Genomic DNA, 18,926 nt, shown 5'->3' on the forward strand with positions numbered 1-18,926 from the left:
CTCCTTGGGTTTCCGAGGCAGTATCACTATGGAAGTAGATTGCCCCATCTTCCTTCCGAAGAGTGGCTGGTGGATTTGAACCGCCAGCCTTCTGGTTAGCAGTCAAGTGCCTTAGCCACTATGCTACTTTTAATATTGCAACTTGAGGGTTAAATTTTTTCCCCAGTTCTTTCAGCTTGAGAAATGCCGGGCATGTTCTTCCCTTTTGGTTTTCTAACTCCAAGTCTTTGCACATTTCATTATAGTAATTGGCTTTGTCTGCTTGAGCTGTTCTTTGAAATCTTCTGCTCAGCTCTTTTATCTTGTCATTTCTTCCATTTGCTTTAGCTATTCTCTGTTCAAGGGCAAGTTTCAGAGTCTCTTCTGACATCCATTTTGATCTTTTCTTCTTTTCTTGTCTTTTTAATAACCTCTTGCTTTCTTCATGGATGATATTCTTGATGTTATCCCACAATTCTTCTGGTTTTCGCTCATTGGTGTTCAATGCATCAAATCTATTCTTTAGATGGTCTCTGAACTCAGGAGGGATGTATTCAAGGTTGTATTTTGGTTCCCGTGGATTGTTTTAATTGTCTTCAACTTCAAGTTGAACTTGCATATGAGCAGTTGATGGTCTGTTCTACAATCAGCCCTAGGCCTTGTTTTCGCTGAAGATATTAAGCTTTTTCATTGCCTCTTGCCACAGATGTAGTCAATCTGATTCCTGTGTACTCCATCTGGCAAGGTCCATGTGTATTGCTGCCATTTGTGTTGTTGAAAAAGGATATTTGCAATGAATAAGTCATTGGTCTTGAAAAATTCTACCATGCAGTCTCCAGCGTTATTTCTGTCACCAAAGCCAAATTTTCAAACTATCAGTGACTCTTCTTTGTTTCCAACTTTTGCATTCCAGTTACCAGTGATAATGAACACATCTTGAGTGCACATTCAGTCAATTTCAGACTGTAGAAGTTGATAAAAATCTTCAATTTCCTCATGTTTGTCTTTGGTCATTGGTGCATAAATTTGAATAATAGTCATATTAACTGGTCTTCCTTGTAGGTGTATGGATATTATCCTATCACTGACAGCACTGTACTTCAGGATGATGTTGAATGGCACACTATTCCTCTTCAAATTGTCATTCCCAGCATAGTAGATCATAAGTTGTCTGATTCAAAGTGGCCAAAACCGGTCCATCTCATCTCACTAATGCCTAGGATATCAATCTTTATGTGTTCCATTTCATTTTTGAAAACTTCCAATTTTCCTAGATTCATACTTTGTACATTCCATGTTCCGATTATTAATGGATGTTTGCAGCTATTTCTACTCAATTTGAGTTGTGCCATGTCAGCAAATGGAGGTCTCAAGCTTTACTTTATCCATATCAGTAAGGCTGGTCCTATTCTGATGATGAAGCTCTTTCCCAGTCACATTTTGAGAGCCTTATGACCTAAGGGGAGCCCTGGTAGCATAGTGCCTAAGGCATTTGACTGCTAACCAGAAGGCTGGTGGTTCAAACGCACCGGCTGCTCCTCAGAAGGAAGATTGGGCAATCTACTTCCATAGTGATACTGCCTCGGAAACTATGAGTCAGATCCGACTTGATGGCAGTGAGTTTGGTTTTGGTTTTTCTGACCTAAGGGGCTCATCTTTCTGAACTGTATCGGACAGTGTCTCCGGGCTATTCATGAAGTTGCAAGATAATGTATCGACAGTGTTTCTCTGCTATTCATAAGGTTTTCCCTGGCCAATTCTTTGAGAAGTGGATGGCCTCTTCTTTCTTCCTAGTCTGTCTCAGTCTGTAAGCTGCATTGAAATCTGTATACCACATGAAACCCTGCTGGCATTTGAAACACTGATGCCACAGCCTCAAGCCTCACAGCAACACACAAGCCACCATAATACGTCAAACTGACAGACAAGTTTGCCTCCCTTAGCTGTTCGAAACCTTTCTGCCCTCCCCTTACCTGGATCCCTGCCGCTGCTCGGTCTGCATATTAGGTCATTAATTTTCAGATTTTCCAATAAAATTATTTAAAAATAATTAGTTTCCTTTAGCTACTATTTCAGCTTTAAAATGTGATATGAATTATATTATTCAGTTCTAAGTATTTTACAAAACAATTTCCATATGCCACTATAATTTCTTCTTTGAGTTCTCTAGAAATTATTCTTTTAATCAGAGTTAAAACATTATCATTTTCTTCTTTGTGATTTCTTTTGGTGTACTTTGTTGTTCTTTTTCTAGTTTTTTGAGCTGGTAATTTAATTGATTTATCCTCATTCTTTCATTTTTATTGATACAGCTGTTTAGGACTACACATTTTCCTGTGATCACTGGTTTAACTGTCCTATTGATTCTGCTATGTGATAGTATTATTATTACTTTTATCAGAAATTCTGTAACTTCTATTTGTATTTTCCTTTTTACCCAACAATTTGTGTAATAGAAGGACTCTTAATTTCAAGTAAAAGTGTTTTTATGTTTATGTTTATCTTAGTTTTTAAAAAACTTTTTATTGTGGTTTGGGAGAAAGTTTACAGAGCAAATCAGTTTTCTATTCAACAATCAAATATTTTGTTTTGTACTATTGACTGTAATTCCCTCTGCGCAACATCACTCTTGCCACCTTCTCCCTGTGTTTCTCGTTTTCATTCCTCATTCTCTCCTAACCTTACCTGCCTTCTGAACTTTGCCTTTGGGCACATGCTGCCCTTTTGATCTGAAATGGTTGATTGTTGCTAAAGAGTGTCTTGTTCATCTTGTAGACCTGCCTATTGTTTAACTGAAAATTGTGCTATGGGAGTGAGTTCAGGTCCAGGTCTGAAGGGCGACTAAGGGCCATAGTCTCAAGGTACTGGATATCCATTTGCAGAAAAAGTGAAACAGGACCCATATCTCACACCATGTAAAAACAATGAACTGAAGTTGGATCAAAGACCTGAAGGTAAAACCTAAAACTATAAAGACCATCAAAGAAAAAGTAGGGACAAACTTAGGAGCCTTATTCAGGACATAAATACATGATTAAACATAAATAAAACACAACAAACACTAGAAGACAAAATAGAGAACTAGAACCGCCTAAAAATTAGACATTTATGCATATTAGAAGATTTCACCAAAAGAGTAAAAACAGAACCCACAGACTGGGAAAAAATGTTTGACAACTGCACACTCCTTGGAAGGAAGATAGGGCAAGCTACTTCAGTAGTGATACTGCCTCGGAATCCCAAGGTGGGGTTGCTTTGAGTCAGATCCAACTGGACGGCAGTGAGTTTATATTGAACAAGGGACTAATCTCTAAAATTTATAGTAAACTTCAAATCCTCAACAACAAAAAGAAAAAATAATCCAATTAAAAAATGGGTAGAGGACATGAACAGACACTTCATCAAAGAAGACATTCAGGCAGCCAACAAACACATGAAGAAATTCTTGTGATCATTACTCATTAGATAAATGCAAACCAAAGCCATGAGATATCATCTCACTCCAGCACTAATAACTCAACAAACTCACTGCCATCAAGTCGTATCTGACTCATAGTGACCCTTCCTTGGGTTTCTGAAGCAGTATCACTACAGAAATAGATTGCCTGACCTTCCTTCTGAGGAGTGGCTGGTGGGTTTGAACTGCCAGCTTTCTGGTTAGCAGTCAAATGCCTTAGGCACTATGCCACCAGAGCTCCCACTAATAGCAAAGTTCAATAAAACAGAAAACAACAAATGCTGGTGAGGGACTGAAATCTTCATACACTGCTAGTGGGACTGTAAAATGGTGCAACCACTGTGGAAAATGGTGCTTCCTTGAAAAACTAGAAAAAAGAAATACCATATAATCCAGCAATCCCACTACTAGGTATATATCCTAGAGAAACAAGAGCTATGACACAAACAGATATATTCACACCCATGCTCATCACAGCACTGTTCACAATACCAAAGGATGGAAGCAACCTAAATACCTATCAACTGATGAATGTATATACAAACTATGGTATGTACATACAATGGAATACTATGTAATATTAAAGAACAGCAATCAATCTGTGAAACATCTCATAACATAGATAACCTAGAGCAATTAGTCAATCACAAAAGGATAAATACTGTATGAGACCACTACTATAAAAACTCAAGGGAAGGTTTTCACACAAAAAGAAATGTTCTTTGATGGTTACTAGGGGTGGGAGTAAACCATTAACTAGAGGTTAGACACATATTAACTTGGGTGAAGGGGAAGGATTTTCATGTTTATTTTTAATTTCTAGTTTTATTAAATTGTGATCAGAGAGATATTAAGTTTAGACTTTAAATCAAGTATGCTATTTAAAAAATGACATAGAATAAGACAAAGAATAAAAATAGAATGTATGACTTCTAAATCAGTGAAGCTGAAAAAGCATGAAATAAAGGAAACTTAATAGATTTAATAAGAAGGAAAGGAGAGTGAAACTAAACAAATAAAAAACATGATGAGTAGAAATTTTATAAAAATCACCACAACATAAAAAAAAATCAATAAAAATAAAAATATGTGTCACACGGCATTCTCCAATTCAACATTTTTCAGGTCTATTACTTAGTAGTATCAGTTATATTAACCTACCGTGCAACCATACTCTTAATCTATGCCCTATTTCCCATCACCATTAACAGAAACTCACTGCTTCTCTAACAATGGCACCCTTTCTTCCCCTTACTCCCATCCCTCGTATCTACTAATAACACTTTGGTCTCTAAATATTTGCCTGTTTTGTCAATTATCTAAGTGAGATCATGTAATATTATTTGTCCTTTTGTGATTGACTTATTTCATTCAATGTAATATCTTCAAGGTTTATCCATGTTGTAGCATTTATAAGTACTTATTTGCTCTGGCTGAGTAATACTCATTCCATTGTGTGTACATACCACATTTTATTTATCTGTTAATAGGCATTTAGATTGTTTCCACCTACTATTTTATTTTTACCCTGTTTTCAAATCCCCAATATTTTTTTTCCCAATAATAAAAAAGAAAAAACCAAACTCACTGCTGTCAAGAAGATTTGACTCAGAGTAAACCCTCCTTGGGTTTCTGAGGTGGTATCTCTACAAAAGTAGATTGCCCAATCTTCCTTCTGAGGAGTGGCTACTGGGTTTGAACCCCCAGCCTTCTGGTTAGCACTCAAATGCCTGAGGCACTATACCATCAGAGCTCCCTTTTTCCCAAACAGTCTTTTAAAATAAATACAATCAATACCTTTTCAATATTTTCTAATTTATTTTTTCATTGCTTTAAAATATATTTTTACTTATTTATCTTTCATTGTTTCCTGCATCTCACTTCTTCTTTGTGAGTTTATTTTCCTTCTTCTTCAAGTGGATCCTTTAGTGGTTCCTTCAGTGAGGTCTAGGAGTGATAAACTCAGTCTTTGTTTGAAAATATCTTTATTTCACTATCACTTTTGTATGATAATATAGCTATGAATGTAATTCTAAGTTACATCAACTCTGTGCAAATATTTCTTCAGGCCTCAAATGTTACTGTGGAGACTAAATTTTTTCTTTGTTGGAAGCTGATCTTTCTTCTTTTGTTGAAATTTAAGACTGTCTTGTTTGTACTTTAGTTTTTCACCTTGATGTGTGTAAGTGGATTCCTTTATCTTTATCCTGCTCAGAATTGACTGTGTGCTTCATCAGTTTGAGAATTCATGCCTTTTTATCAATTCTGAGAAATTCTCTGTATTCGCTTCTTCTGGAATTCCTGTTACACCCACGTGCACCATATATATATGTATCACAGAAAGAAATGTATGGTTATGTAAGGGAAAAATTCTCTCAGAGCAGAGGGGCTGTAAGACCCAAACAGTACATAGCTGAAAAGAAATACAAAAAATATGAGGAGATCTCACTCCTACATGTACACATTAATATACAGAATGCTTCTTCATTCAGAGAAGGGACAGTGTTAAACTGAATAGGCATGGATAGCAAAGACCAAGCATTTACTAATTACAGATGCCAGGAATCTAAAATGGAGATAGATCATTCTCAGTATTTCCAGGGCGGCTTTATTCTTTTGAACAATCAGCATTGAGGAACACAAGGAAAGTAATATTGGAAAGGAGTGGGTGGATGGGTGGGGGACTGTGGGAGACAGTGATGAATATATTGTTGTTGTTGTTATATTAGTGGGTATTAACTCAAGCATGAACGAATTAATATTGGCACCATTAAAACCCACCTCACTGCCATTGAGTCAATTCTGACTCATAGTGGTGACCCTATAGGACAGAATAGAACTGCCCCATAGGGTTTCAAAGGCTGTAAATCTTTCTGAAAGCTGACTGCCTCATTTTCTCCCATGGAGCAGCTGGTAGGTTCGAACTGCCTACTTTTTGATTAGTATCCGAATGCTTTAGCCACTGCTCCACCACAGCTCCTGAGCACCGCTAAAGCACTGCGTAAAGGCAGTGGCTTTGGAAATTGCATAAATTAACAACAACTATTTAACTATTTAGTATTATCCAGATAAGGAGCCCTGGTGGCTCAGTGGTTAAGTGCTCGGCTGCTAACTGAAAGGTCAGTGGTCCTAACCCACCAGCTGCTCCTCAGGAGAAAGCCGGCAGTCTTCTGTAAATATTTCAGCCTTGGAAATCATATTGGGCAGTTCTACTTTATAGGGTACATGCCTATAGGGTTGCTATGAGCTGGAATTGACTGGATGGCAATGCGTTTTATTATCCAGGTAGAATTGCAAGCATTTTACATTGATTACCCATCATAAACACTCAACAAATTAAGTCTTAAAAACACATTTTAGAGATGATGAATTAAGTAGCTTGTTAATAAATGGTAGGCCAGAGTTTTGAACCTAGGCAGCCTAGTGTAGAGGTTGTGCTTTTTAACATTTGTAGTTGTTGGGTTATGTGTCCTTTCCTTAGGTGAGTGTTCTGGTTACCTAGTGCCACTCTGACAAGAATATACCACAAATGGTATGGCTTTAACAAACAGGAGTTTATTCTTACAGTGTACAGTTACACTGGAGCTAGAGGCATTTCTTCACACAGATAGCTGCTGGCTGCTGAGGCTGAGAAGCCCAAGGCTTACAAGTAAAAAGGCACAGTCCCAATGTTACCAAACCACATGGCAGGCCATTAACTCAAGTTCATTGAAAGCCCCAAGGTCAGCAGAGCATGGCAGGCTGCTGAACAACGACATGGCTATGTGCAGGGTCCAAGTGTGATATAAACTAGAGACCATTCCCAAAGCTGCTGCTTATACACGGGAAGCAGACCACATACCCAAAGGCAGCTACTCAGCTGCTCACAGTAGATTCCACCATGGAGTTGATTACCAGTCTCATCATGGGGAATAACTACCACCAGCTGCCTAGCCCCTCAACCATGCCCAGCCAAGTTGACACACAAACATAACCACCACAGTGAGGAATTGATTAGGGAATTTCCTCCAGCATGCTTTGGATGGACCTCAGTACTGAAGATCAAACCCTCTCAATTATTCAGTCCGCTTGGGTAGGATGGAAGGAATAGGTCATAGGGAGCTGGATGCTGGTTTGCCTTTTGTTACAGTCTCCCAGCCCTTTATGTGACCCAGACAGATTCCTTGCAGGCATAGTAGTCTGTGATCATGCAACAGCTGACTCCCATTCTGATGGAAACATGTAGGAACCAGACTGTCAACAATTAGACATGAAGGGCTGAGCCTGGAAAACTGTCCTGCTTCTTCACAGGCCACACATGCCAGATGTGGTTAGAGTCATAGCCTTTAGTCCATTCTGACTGATAGCTAGCCTAAGTGAGTGCTTTCAACCCCTCAACCAACCAACCAACTAGCCATCCACCCTTCCCACCTCCCTATTTACTGTGTGCCCACCATGCCTAAAGTCATGATCTCAGCCATTCATTGACTGCCAGTCTAGTAGAGACATTACAGTGGCACAAGACCTGAGTCTAGACAAGATGTTACAGAGTCATAGGACATGAGGCTGTAAAGGCCATCTATTCTAGCCCACTCCATACTTTAACTGCTCTACAACAGTCTAGACATGTCTTTGTCCATTCTCTGCTCTAGACAAAAAAAAAAAAAAAGAGCTTTAAAGAAAAACTCAAGACCATTACAGAAGAGAAGCCACGATGGAGTCCATGATTACTTAGCATTTCACAGCCAATAAGTTATTCTAAGATTATAAGGAGGGAAATAGTTCCAGGCCATGCTGGTTAGGGCAGTTTTCCCTGGGAAAGGCAGATTTCCCGCCCCCCCCCATTGTTTTAGGTGCTAATTTACAGAGCAAGATTTGTTTTACATTTAACATTTCATGTACATTTGGTTTCTCTCCCGTTACCATCCCTAACGCTAACCTACTCTCCTCCTCTCCCTTCCCAGTAACCGTCCTCCTCCTGTGCCCTTCTCAGTTATGCACTTGTCTGTTCAGCTTTTCCTTTGTGTGAATGTTGCCCCTCTGGTGCTCCATGGCCGATTGCTCCAAGGGATCTATCTCCGTAAAGTAGGTGGGTGCATCGCCCTGGGTTGAGTATTCTGCATGTATGTCTTGTTTACTGTTACGCTGAGAGCCAGCCTTGGGAGTGAGTTTTATCCCAGGCCCGAAGTGTATCCCAGGGGGTCCCATCAGACTCCATCCAACCAGTAATTCTGGTCATTATTGTGTTTTTGGATTTTGTTCCACATTTTTCCTCCTAATTTCCTCCCGTATCCTCTCAGTTTTAACTCAATATTTCCATGGTCTCTGTTGCTAACAGTATCAAGTCCCAAATAAAGTGTTGTGTGGATCAGTAGTTTTTAAAGAGATTTAAACTAAGAACTCTTTAATAAAATATTAAGGAGAACCCCAATGCAGAAAGCAACAGAAAACAGTAAAGTATTTCTTTCCCTAGTTTAAATCTTTCATGGCTGGTGGGAACTATTTTGTTTCTAGCACACCTGCTGCACCTCTGTAGAGTCCTAGTGTTCAGGGAGCTTGGTTTAAAAACTCAGGATTAGATGGCTAACACCCTTTCCACTCTTAAGCTCATGCCTAGGGTTTGAGGCTTGGTCCATTCCCGCTCAGCCTCATTTTGAAACAAAAAACACCCACCTCTAGTCAGGCCAATCTTCCACAATCTTCTGCATACTTCTTGCCTTTCTTGTGTTTTTACTTTTCTCATGAGGTATTTTCTAACTGGAATGCCATTTTTTTCGCTCCTGTATTTCAAATTCTTCCCTAAATTTGTACAATTCCATGTCTTCCACAAAGCTTTCTCCAACTATGTACACTTCCTTGATTGCTCTTTTTTTCTGAATTCCCATTGAACTGAAAGTCAACACCAAACAGTTGAGTACTTAACTCATCTCTAATTATTTCCTATCCAAAACTTTTGTCTTCTCAGAATGCCTGGTGACATTCTTGAGGACACAGCCCATGCCTTCTATATCTTTTGGTGCTCATACAGTGCCTAATAGTGTTGGGCATGTAGTCATTATTCAAACTTCTCTAAATAAGTGATTAGATGAATTATTTGTGCAGCTCTTCGCTTTCTTGGGGAGCTTCTGTGAAAAGTTTTCACACCTTAGTGGTGGGAATAAAGCTCAGTTGCAAGAGTGCTGGATGCTGTACCTACTGTTCTTGTTTCTTTGCCAGCAGAATTCATCCCTTGGAGGAAAAATTTTCCATTTGAAGTTTGAAAAGTCAAATCCCCCAAAAAAGACATATTTGCTGGGAGGGTGATGTGCATTTCTGTATTTTCACAGAAAACTTTTTAGAAGAAATTTCCCAAACAAGGAAGTCATAACTCTGTTTATCTAACTAATGCATGCACCATCTTCCTTTTCTAAGCTCATTAACCAGTTGCTGACTCATGGTAACTCCTTGTGTGTCAGAGTAGAACTGTGCTCCACAGAATTTTCAAAGGGTGAGATTTTGGAAGTAGTTCACCAGGTTTTTCATCTGAGGCACCTCTGATAAACTTGAAACTCTAAACTTTGGGTTAGTAGCCCAGCACATTTACCATTTGCACTGCCCAGAGACTCCTGTAAACTCATTAGCAGTCATAAATTCTTGGCTTGAGGTCAGGGAACCAGACCTGAGCATGAACTTTCTTGTGGGGAAAGGCAGGCCTGATTCTGCCACATGATGTGTCTTCTCAGCCAGGATGCTAAATGTATGAGTCCTTTTCATCACATGTGGAAATGCAATTATGCCAGGCATGAAAGAAGCTCAAGTTCTTCATGGCAAAGCAGATTCCAGCAGAAGCTTTGTATACAGTTCTGCTTGGGAGGTTTCCAGACTAGAAGAAAGAAGCTCAGAGCAGCAGAAGGTGTATTGTCAAGATGGACGGCCTGCGCAAGGTGTGTTCTGAAAATGTACTGGATCTTCCTCATGTAAGTCCTGATGGTAAGACCCATGGAAAGTCCACATGTGTTTGGCCCTTAAACCCTGATCCTATGTTCCCTTCTCACACTAAAAATGGAGGGAGCTGAGGTTAGTGCTGCTCAAAAGTTGCCCCTTCTGGGGTTGTGATTTTTCAGTTTTCTAAGCTTCAATCTATGCACTGCTTTATCAGAATCATCAGGAAAGCTTTTAAAATTGCAAATTCCAGGTATCAACTGGTCTACTGTGGCTTAGGAGCCTGGAATCTGTATTCTTGATAAGTCTCCCTGGTGATTCAGATGGAGTCAGGGTTGGGACCCATAGGTCTGTATTTGCATGCCTACTTTTATTTGACCCACTAGTTTGTCCCAGAATGGGTTGAGGAAAGGAATGGAGTGTAGCCAAGAAAGCATACTCTTGAATGTTTTTGTAACTCAGAAGAAGCAATTGCAGTTTCATGTGGACTGAAATAGAGAGACTTGATTTAAGTCTTGAAATATCCTCAATGTCTAGAGAAGAAAAATCTTCAACCTTCAGGCTCCTTTGGTCTCTGAGTTGCTGTTGAGCTCTTGGAGGTGTTCAGATGCCAGCTCCTGGTCCCACTGAATGGCAGGGGAAGAACCAGGATGAAGAATGGAATGACTAGTCTTTGCCACAGGAACTTCAGAATGGCTCCCAGAACATGAGTCTTTGCCTCAGTTTCAAGGAGGACAAACCCAGTTATCTATTGGTGTGGTTCACAGGCTTAAATGGAGATTCCTTCTGCCTTGCTGGCCTTCCATGTGGCCAGCTGCAGGAAAGTAACTAAAACATAGTGAGTTTTTTTCAGGTCCCAAAATCTTAACATACTCCCTGAAAAGTGGGTAAGGACAAGAAGGTGGAGCATTTTATTAGCAGGATGTTTGGAAAGAGACAGGATGCTGAAGGCAGGGTCAATGTTTCCGAAGGTTCTTAAAATACATTGCCTAGGTTTCAGGGCTCTGACTCACCCCCAGGCCCTGGCATTCCATCCTGGGCCTTCTATATTCCCAAGGGTGCCTGGGAGACCAGCTCATTCCCCACCTACAGTCTCCACAAGAAACATCTGCTTTAGGTTATTTGTAAGTCAAAGCAATGAACTGTCAATACATCATCTTTTCCACTCAGGGATACATTCCTCTTGGCTGATGCATGCCCTTCCCTGAGGGTTCACCTCTGGACTGCTTATGTGCCTGTGAAGCTGTGAATGGATTTTGATGATAATTTGAAGAGCTTCTTACATCCCCATTTACTTAACCTTCTCACATGAACAGCAAGGCTTCTCTGTGGGGAATCATGGAATGACTACTGACTCATTAGATAAGCAGTGAGCCTTGGAAACAGGAAGCAACAAAATGGCTCTCAATGCCAATGTCATTCCTTTATCTTTTCATCCACAGGTAACTCAGCACTGTAGGAAGCAGTCTGGACTCAAAATCAGCAGGCCCAGGTTGGAATCACAATCCGGACAGATACTATCTGGGACAGATCTCTTTAACTTCTCAGGGTCTCAGTTTCCTCTTCCATAAAATGTGAATAATAATACCTACCCTGCCAATCACATAAGGGTCTTATGAGGTCAGGATAGAATATCAGGATAGGAAGGCATCTGATGCTTGAATTCCTTCTTATAAAACACTACCAGTAAGCCTTGCAACTTATTCTTGAACAACTTCTAGCACAGGGAACTCACTCTCACAGAGAGTCCACTGCACGGTGGGATAGCTCTGATTTATTTTGAGCTGAAACTGACCCCTTTGGCATTCCACCAATTGGTTCTCCATGTGGATACACACAAACAAGTCCAATCCTCTTCTGGAAGAAAGGCTTTCAGATATCTAGAGGTAGCGTTGTGTCCCTGGTACTGACAGGGCAGTCTCTGGTTCTGTTCTCTAGTAGGCTAAACCTTTGGCTTCCTTTACAACCATGGTGACTGTTCTCCAATCGTGAGGGTGGCGTAGGAAGTGTTTTGTTCTGTAGTACAGAGGATCGCTGTAAATTGGAGCCAACTCAACGGCACCCAACAACAACAACAGCAACAACAAAGTGCTTGAGGTAACTGATGACCCTGAAAATATCTTGTCCAGAACCAAATGTAGCATTGAGGATGGTTGGAAGTAGAGAGAATGAAGTGTGGCAGACCTTTCTTATTTTAGATGCTATACTTCTATCAATGCAGCTGATCCTTGAATCAACTTCTTTGGTGGTTATATCCCAACAGCTGCACTTTGTGCACAATCTCAGCTTCAAACACTTCACTCTCTGATCACCACCTCCTTTCTTTCCAACTCCTTCCATCTAGTACCCAACTCAACAATGCTTAGACCTGACCTGTCTTTTACCCCCTCCTTTACCAAGGAAGGTTGGGCAATCTACTTCAGTAGTGATACTGCCTCAGCAACCCAAGGAGGGGTTTCTATGAGTCGGGTCCGACTCGATGGCACGTAACAACAACAACTACCATTTCCTAGAAGCTGTGGTAGCATAGTGCCTAAGGCACTTGACTGCTAACCAGAAGGCTGGTGGTTCAAACCCACTAGCCACTCCTTGGAAGGAAGGTTGGGCAATCTACTTCCATAGTGATACTGCCTCAGAAACTCAAGGAGGGGAAGCTATGAGTTGTGTCCGACTCAACGGCACGTAACAACAACAACAACTACCATGTCCTCATTTCCCTTCTTACCCAGAATAGACTTCATGACACATCATTGTAATCACTCCCTGGAATATGATCTTTTTTCTTCCTTTGTGGTCCTCTCCTGGCAAAATTCCAAATCTGATTAAATCTTCTGTACCTTTTCTTGCCTTGTATCCAGACATTTGAACCTCATTATAGAAAAATTCAGAAATAGGTTAACTGATTTAATTTTAATTTATAATCAGTATCTTCAAGTGGGCCCTAGAGCTGCCTCAAAATCATATTCTAGTCCCCTAATCTAGTGGTTCTCCCACTGTCTTAGGTAGCGAGATCATTCCTCTTCTATCCCTGAACCTCCATCATTCCTTCCCCATCTTCACTCTCAGCTGATGACTCGGCTTCAATCAGAAGGGAACTCCCACATATTCCAACCACCACACCTACTCACTTGCCTGCATCTTTGTCCAGTATTCTGCCTTCTCTGTCACTGTGGATACCTTTCTGTGCTCTCCAGGTGCGCACTAGATCCTTGCCCCTCTTGCTTACTCCGTCATTAATTTTCCCTTTTCTACAGGAGTATTACCCTCAGTATAAAGTACAATATTATTCTCTCTTCTTAAACAAAAATAAAAACACAAGAACAACAAAACCCTCTTTTCTAATTCCCCGATAGGGAAACCAAGACTCAAGATTAAGTTCAACAACTTGCCCAAGGTCAAATGGTGGAAATAGTGGAGTCAGGAGTCAAACCTAATCTGCCCACTCCCAGAGCCAACCCAAATTAGACTTTATGTTCTGCTGTGACCAGAGAAGCTCTCTGTCCAGCCCACATCTCTGGTTCAAGTGGCTGGCCTCTGGCAAGGGAGTACTTTGCCAAGGAAGGGCAGGGCAGCTCTGCCACGTCCTGCAGGAGCACTCTTGTGACAGCAAGACTGGCTGGAGGTTTTCAAGTGAGAAGGGAAACTATTTGGGCTATAGAGGTCGATAGAGCTGCTGAAACTCATAGACTGGCTTGAAGCCCAGCAGCATACCGGCCACAGCAGGGTGAAGCGTGGCCATAATGATGGGCAGATGAGGCAGGCAAGAAGGGCAGAAGCTGCCAATTTCACGTACTACAGTGAAGAGATGACACCTCATAGATTCTGTAGGCCCAGAGCCTGTGTGGCCTGCTATGGTGGCTCATTAACACTGGTTAATCCTCACTTAGAGGTAACAATTGATGACTAATGTGGCAAGCTGCCTTCCAAAGCCATTTGTCAGAAAAGCACACTTCTTTCCTCCAGCATCCACCATCATCCCTATTCATGCTGAGAACCCAGAACCCAGATTACAGAGCCATCAGCTGCCCCCCACCCTACACACACGTGTCCGTGTGCATGCATGTACACACACACACACACACACACACTCCCAAAGATTCTCCCAGCGAAGGGGCCCATTTGGCTTTGAGTTTTCCAAGTACATGGGGTCAAGTCTGAATTTTCAGACCACCCTGAAAAGCATGTATCTACTGCCTCTTGTTTGTGTATCTGTCAAAACAAATGTTGACTTTAGTCATGTTATCTCTTAATAGTCCTCTTTCAGAAGGAACAGACTGACTCACTTACTTGTCTGTTACGGCCGTCATGAACTCGTCCAGCAGGTCGTCATACTCTTTACCACGCACACGCTGGTGTTTCAGGCCAATGTACAGAGGGTCTCTAAGCAGTTCCTGGAACAGACAACATCCATTTACTGAGTCTGCTCCCCAGTGTTCCTTGCTTTTTTCCACCTTTAGCATCTTCCAGCATGGTTTCCTCAAGTGTCCTGTTTTTTTTTGGGGGGTGGGGAGGAGGCCTAGAGGATGGGATGGGAAGAGTGATTAGGAAGCTGGCTGGAGCCCTAGGGGTCATGTCTGGAAGGATATGGAGTCTAAGCCACTTATCTAAGTCTGGATTCCCACATGGGCCACCCATGTAGGAACCAACTATGTTTTGAACCAGGCATGCCTCTCTCCAACACAGCCTTCTACTTCCCCTGGCTGGGTTTATTTCAGCCTTTCTCAACAGCACCTATTGATATTTTGACCCAGATGAGTCTGATGTGGGGGGACTGTTCTATGCAAATTAGGAGTTTAGCCTCATCATGGCCTCTACTCACTAGATGCCTTATCACCTCTCCCCACAGCTGTGGCAATAAAAATTGTCTCTGGTCATTGTGAAATGTCCCTTGGGAGTAAAACTGTTTCCAGTTATGAAGCGCTATATCAGTCTTTAGGTAACATCTGGATTGAAGTATTGGGTCCCAAGATGTAAATCTGGATTCAAATTAGAAAACATTACATTCATTAAAATCATAATGAATACCTACCACATGCCTGGCACTGTGATAGGCCCTTGGGATACAAAGATAGAATGATGATATAACCAGAAATTTCAGTTCAAGAAAGATGCTCACCCTAATGCCTAAACTGTTAGGAGACCCCCTACCCCACCCCTTGCAACTTTCTGTCACAGCATTCACGTGCTGTTTGGTCATGTTGTGTGTCTGCATTGGTTCGAATGACCACTCCCACTGGCAGACTTCCTACCTCTTTCAATCCATCCCTCCACATACTCCTACACAGCTTCACTGGACTAGACATGTGACACATTTACTGACCATGTACTAGTGCTGATACTGGGCCCAGTAAGGGATGTGTACATGAGAAAAAAAGCAGTTGTTGCTTTCAAGGTGGTCACAGTCTATTTGGGCTGGCAGATGAATAGACAGCTAACTCTAGTACGGGGTAGAGTGACATTGCTCTGGAGAAAAAAATGTGTGGAACAAAGAAGCACAGAGAAGGGTGGAGCTATTTCCACTGAGAGCTGGTGGAGATTGTATGATGGAAAATATGGTTAGCCAATAAAGGTGAGCAGAATTTGATAGATGCAGAAGGTGGGCTGGGCACATGAGTCTGAGGAGTCAGCACAAAGAAAGGTTGTGGGCTTGAGGCAGAAGGAGGAAAAAGTACATACTATAAATAGTGCCTAAGTCATTTAACTGCTAACCAGAAGGCTAGAAGTTCAAACCCACCAGCCACTCCTCAGAAGGAAGATTGGGCAATCTACTTTCATAGTGATACCACCTTGGAAATCCAAGGAGGGGTCTCCATGAGTCGGATCTGATCGATGGCAGTGAGTTTGCTTTTGGGTTATGTTTTTGAGATGGAGTAATTCCATGTGCTAGGGTCTCAGGAAATGATCTCTTTTTGCATCTAACTCACCATTAAAATATGTGCTCCTTGAGGATAAGGTCTTGTGTTATCTTCATCTCCATCTGAGCTGCTACTGCAGCACAAAGGTAAGGGAGCCATAGGCTCTGCCCTCAAGGGGCTTAGAGTCAAGTAACACTCCCACCATTGAACTAGTTGTGTGACCTATTCCTCATCTGTCAAATGAGGATATATCAGCTGCATAGGGTGAGTGCAATGATTGAATGAAGTATTTTATGGGTAAAACCTTCATGAATTATAACACATGCTATAAAATCGTGGTAGCAGCTTTCATGTTTCTAGGGCTTTATTTGTGCCAAGTACTTCTAAATGCTTTACTCAAAACCTATGAAGTTTCAGTAGCCATGGATGTGAGAATTTCCTTAAGGGAACCTACTGAGGGAAGTATATCTCGTGAACAGTCATCAGATGCCACCTTCATGGGTTGCTCCCAGCCAATGACTGAGCATGGGAAGAGTGCTGGGGCAGGTAGTTCCTGCCTAACTGAGACTCTTCTCAGGCCATCTTTGCTTGGACACTTCATATTAGCTTGGCAGACATTCCCAGGGGCCGATTTTCACTCAGAACCCTTCCTATTCAATCATCCCTCCTCCTACTCTCCTTGCACACGCGTCAGAACTGCATTATGGTCTGAAAGACCCACCTACCCCGACTACTCCTGCTTCCTCTCCTTTATAATTTATAGGTGTTTCCTCTAATAAATCTCTGCTTCTCAGAGGATCTGAGCTGAGGCATACCCTATTATTTTCCTCCATTTCACAAGGGAGCAACAGGACACAGAGAAGTTTAGCAACCCATCCTAGACCATGTGCTAGTGAGTGGGAGAGCCAGCATTCAAATTTAGCTGCTTGCCTCTAGAGCCCATGATCCTAACCACTATGGCTTTCTGTTTAGATGGGTCTTTTCCACAATAAGAATTGACTTACTATTTTTAAAGACTTAACTGTGAATCCATTCTGCCTTGATAGCACTGTAGGAGGTGCTTGAGAGGAGACAGGAAAGAACAGGAAGTATCAGCCTTCCCAAGCCCCTCTCCCCCAACAACTTCAAACCAAAACCAAACTCACTGTTGTCGAGTTGGGTCTGACTCACAGCGACCCCTCCTTGGGTTTCCGAGGCAGTATCACTACGGAAGTAGATTGCCCCATCTTCCTTCCAAGGAGTGGCTGGTGGGTTTGAACCGCCAGCCTTCTGGTTAGCAGTCAAATGCCTTAGGCACTATGCTACCCAACAACTTGGGTCCACATAATGTCAGAGGTGGGTTCAGGGCTTCGTTCAAGGTATTACATGGCAAGATTTAGAAAGAAGGTGGGCCCTAATTTCCTTTCTCATTCTTTTCACCCCCTAGATTGTATGCCCTTGAAATAGCTTGGGATTTTTTGGTTGTGTATGTGTATATATAGGGTGTGTATGTGTATATGGGAGAGGATTAAAGGATAAGAATGCCTGCCCTTCCACATACCATCTTCAAAGTGACCATCTGAAAGCTAGTTGGAGGCAACAAACATCCAGCCACGGGGGGGGATGATAAAGTCAATGATAACCTGATGGACATTGTTGTTGTTATTTGCCTTCGAGTCGGACCCAACTCATAGCGACCCTTCCTTGGGTTTCCGAGGCAGTATCACTATGGAAGTAGATTGCCCCATCTTCCTTTCAAGAAGTGGCTGGTGGGTTTGAACCGCCAGCATTCTGGTTAGCAGTCAAGTGCCTTAGGCACTACATTACCAGAGTTCCTTGATGGATATTAGGCAATCATTAAAATTGATGGCTTTTGAGAGTATGCAGCCACTTGGACAAATGTGTATGAGATTATTTTAGGTGAAACAAGCAAGATATGAAATTGCACAGATATCATGATTATAGCTATCTGAAACACACACACACACACACACACACACACACTTTGAAAGGGCAAACACAAAAGTGATAAAAAAAAAAAAAACAGTATAGCCCATGGCATTTGCTGAAAATACTCATTTTTTCATTTTTCTTTAAAAATCAACTTTATCTATTTTTGTTGTTTTCTTTTGCTAATTGGGATTTGGGTGAAAATTTACAGGGCAAAATGGTTTTCCATTCAACAGTTCTTACACATGCTGTTTTGTGATATTGACTGAAATCTCACCATGTAACAGCACTCTTCCCACTTCCTCCCTGTTTACCACTTCCCTTGTCCTTCTTTCCTATCCCTCCCTGCCTTCTGAGCATTACTCCTGGGAAAATGCTGCCCTTTTGATCTCATATGGTAGATTCTTCTAATGAGTGCATACCTCCCTGCTGCTGTTTTTTACCTTATAGGACTGTCTATCATTTGGCAGAAAATTGAGCCATGGAGGTGTGCTCAGTTCAGGCATGAAGTGTATCTAAGGACCATAGTCTCTGGGGTTGCCAGTTTCTGTCAGACCAGTAAGCCTGGACTTTTTATGATGTGCCTTTTGTTGCATTTTTTTCTTCCACTGTGTCCAGGACTACCTATTGTAATCCCTGTCAGAGCAGTCAGTATTGGTAGCCCAGCACTATCTAGTTCTGGTCTCCAGGTTGTGGAGGCTGGGGTTCGTGTCCTTTGGGTTATTTTTTCAATTCTTTTAGAGATTAAGAGGGTCTACGGTGAGGGTCCCAGGAGCTCTGACATTTGACTGCTAACCAGAAGGTTG

At 41.6% G+C, this 18,926-nt stretch overlaps 1 protein-coding gene across 1 annotated transcript in view; it reads right to left on the minus strand.

Moving 5' to 3' along the window:
* The window catches only part of ME3 (malic enzyme 3), a 274,892-nt gene that overhangs the window by 45,683 nt on the left and 210,283 nt on the right, over positions 1–18,926 (minus strand). Inside the window, exons 6-8 of the mRNA XM_007946273.1 lie at positions 14,624–14,727; positions 11,408–11,422; positions 6,177–6,221 (exon numbers count right to left, since the gene is read on the minus strand). Of these exons, the coding sequence (XP_007944464.1) occupies positions 6,177–6,221; positions 11,408–11,422; positions 14,624–14,727 (164 nt within the window). The remainder of the gene's footprint in view (positions 1–6,176; positions 6,222–11,407; positions 11,423–14,623; positions 14,728–18,926) is intronic.

This window comes from Orycteropus afer, unplaced genomic scaffold, assembly GCF_000298275.1.
Source record: "Orycteropus afer afer isolate SDZICR_OR568_19922 unplaced genomic scaffold, OryAfe1.0 scaffold00154, whole genome shotgun sequence".
Classification (NCBI taxonomy): Eukaryota; Metazoa; Chordata; class Mammalia; order Tubulidentata; family Orycteropodidae; genus Orycteropus; species Orycteropus afer.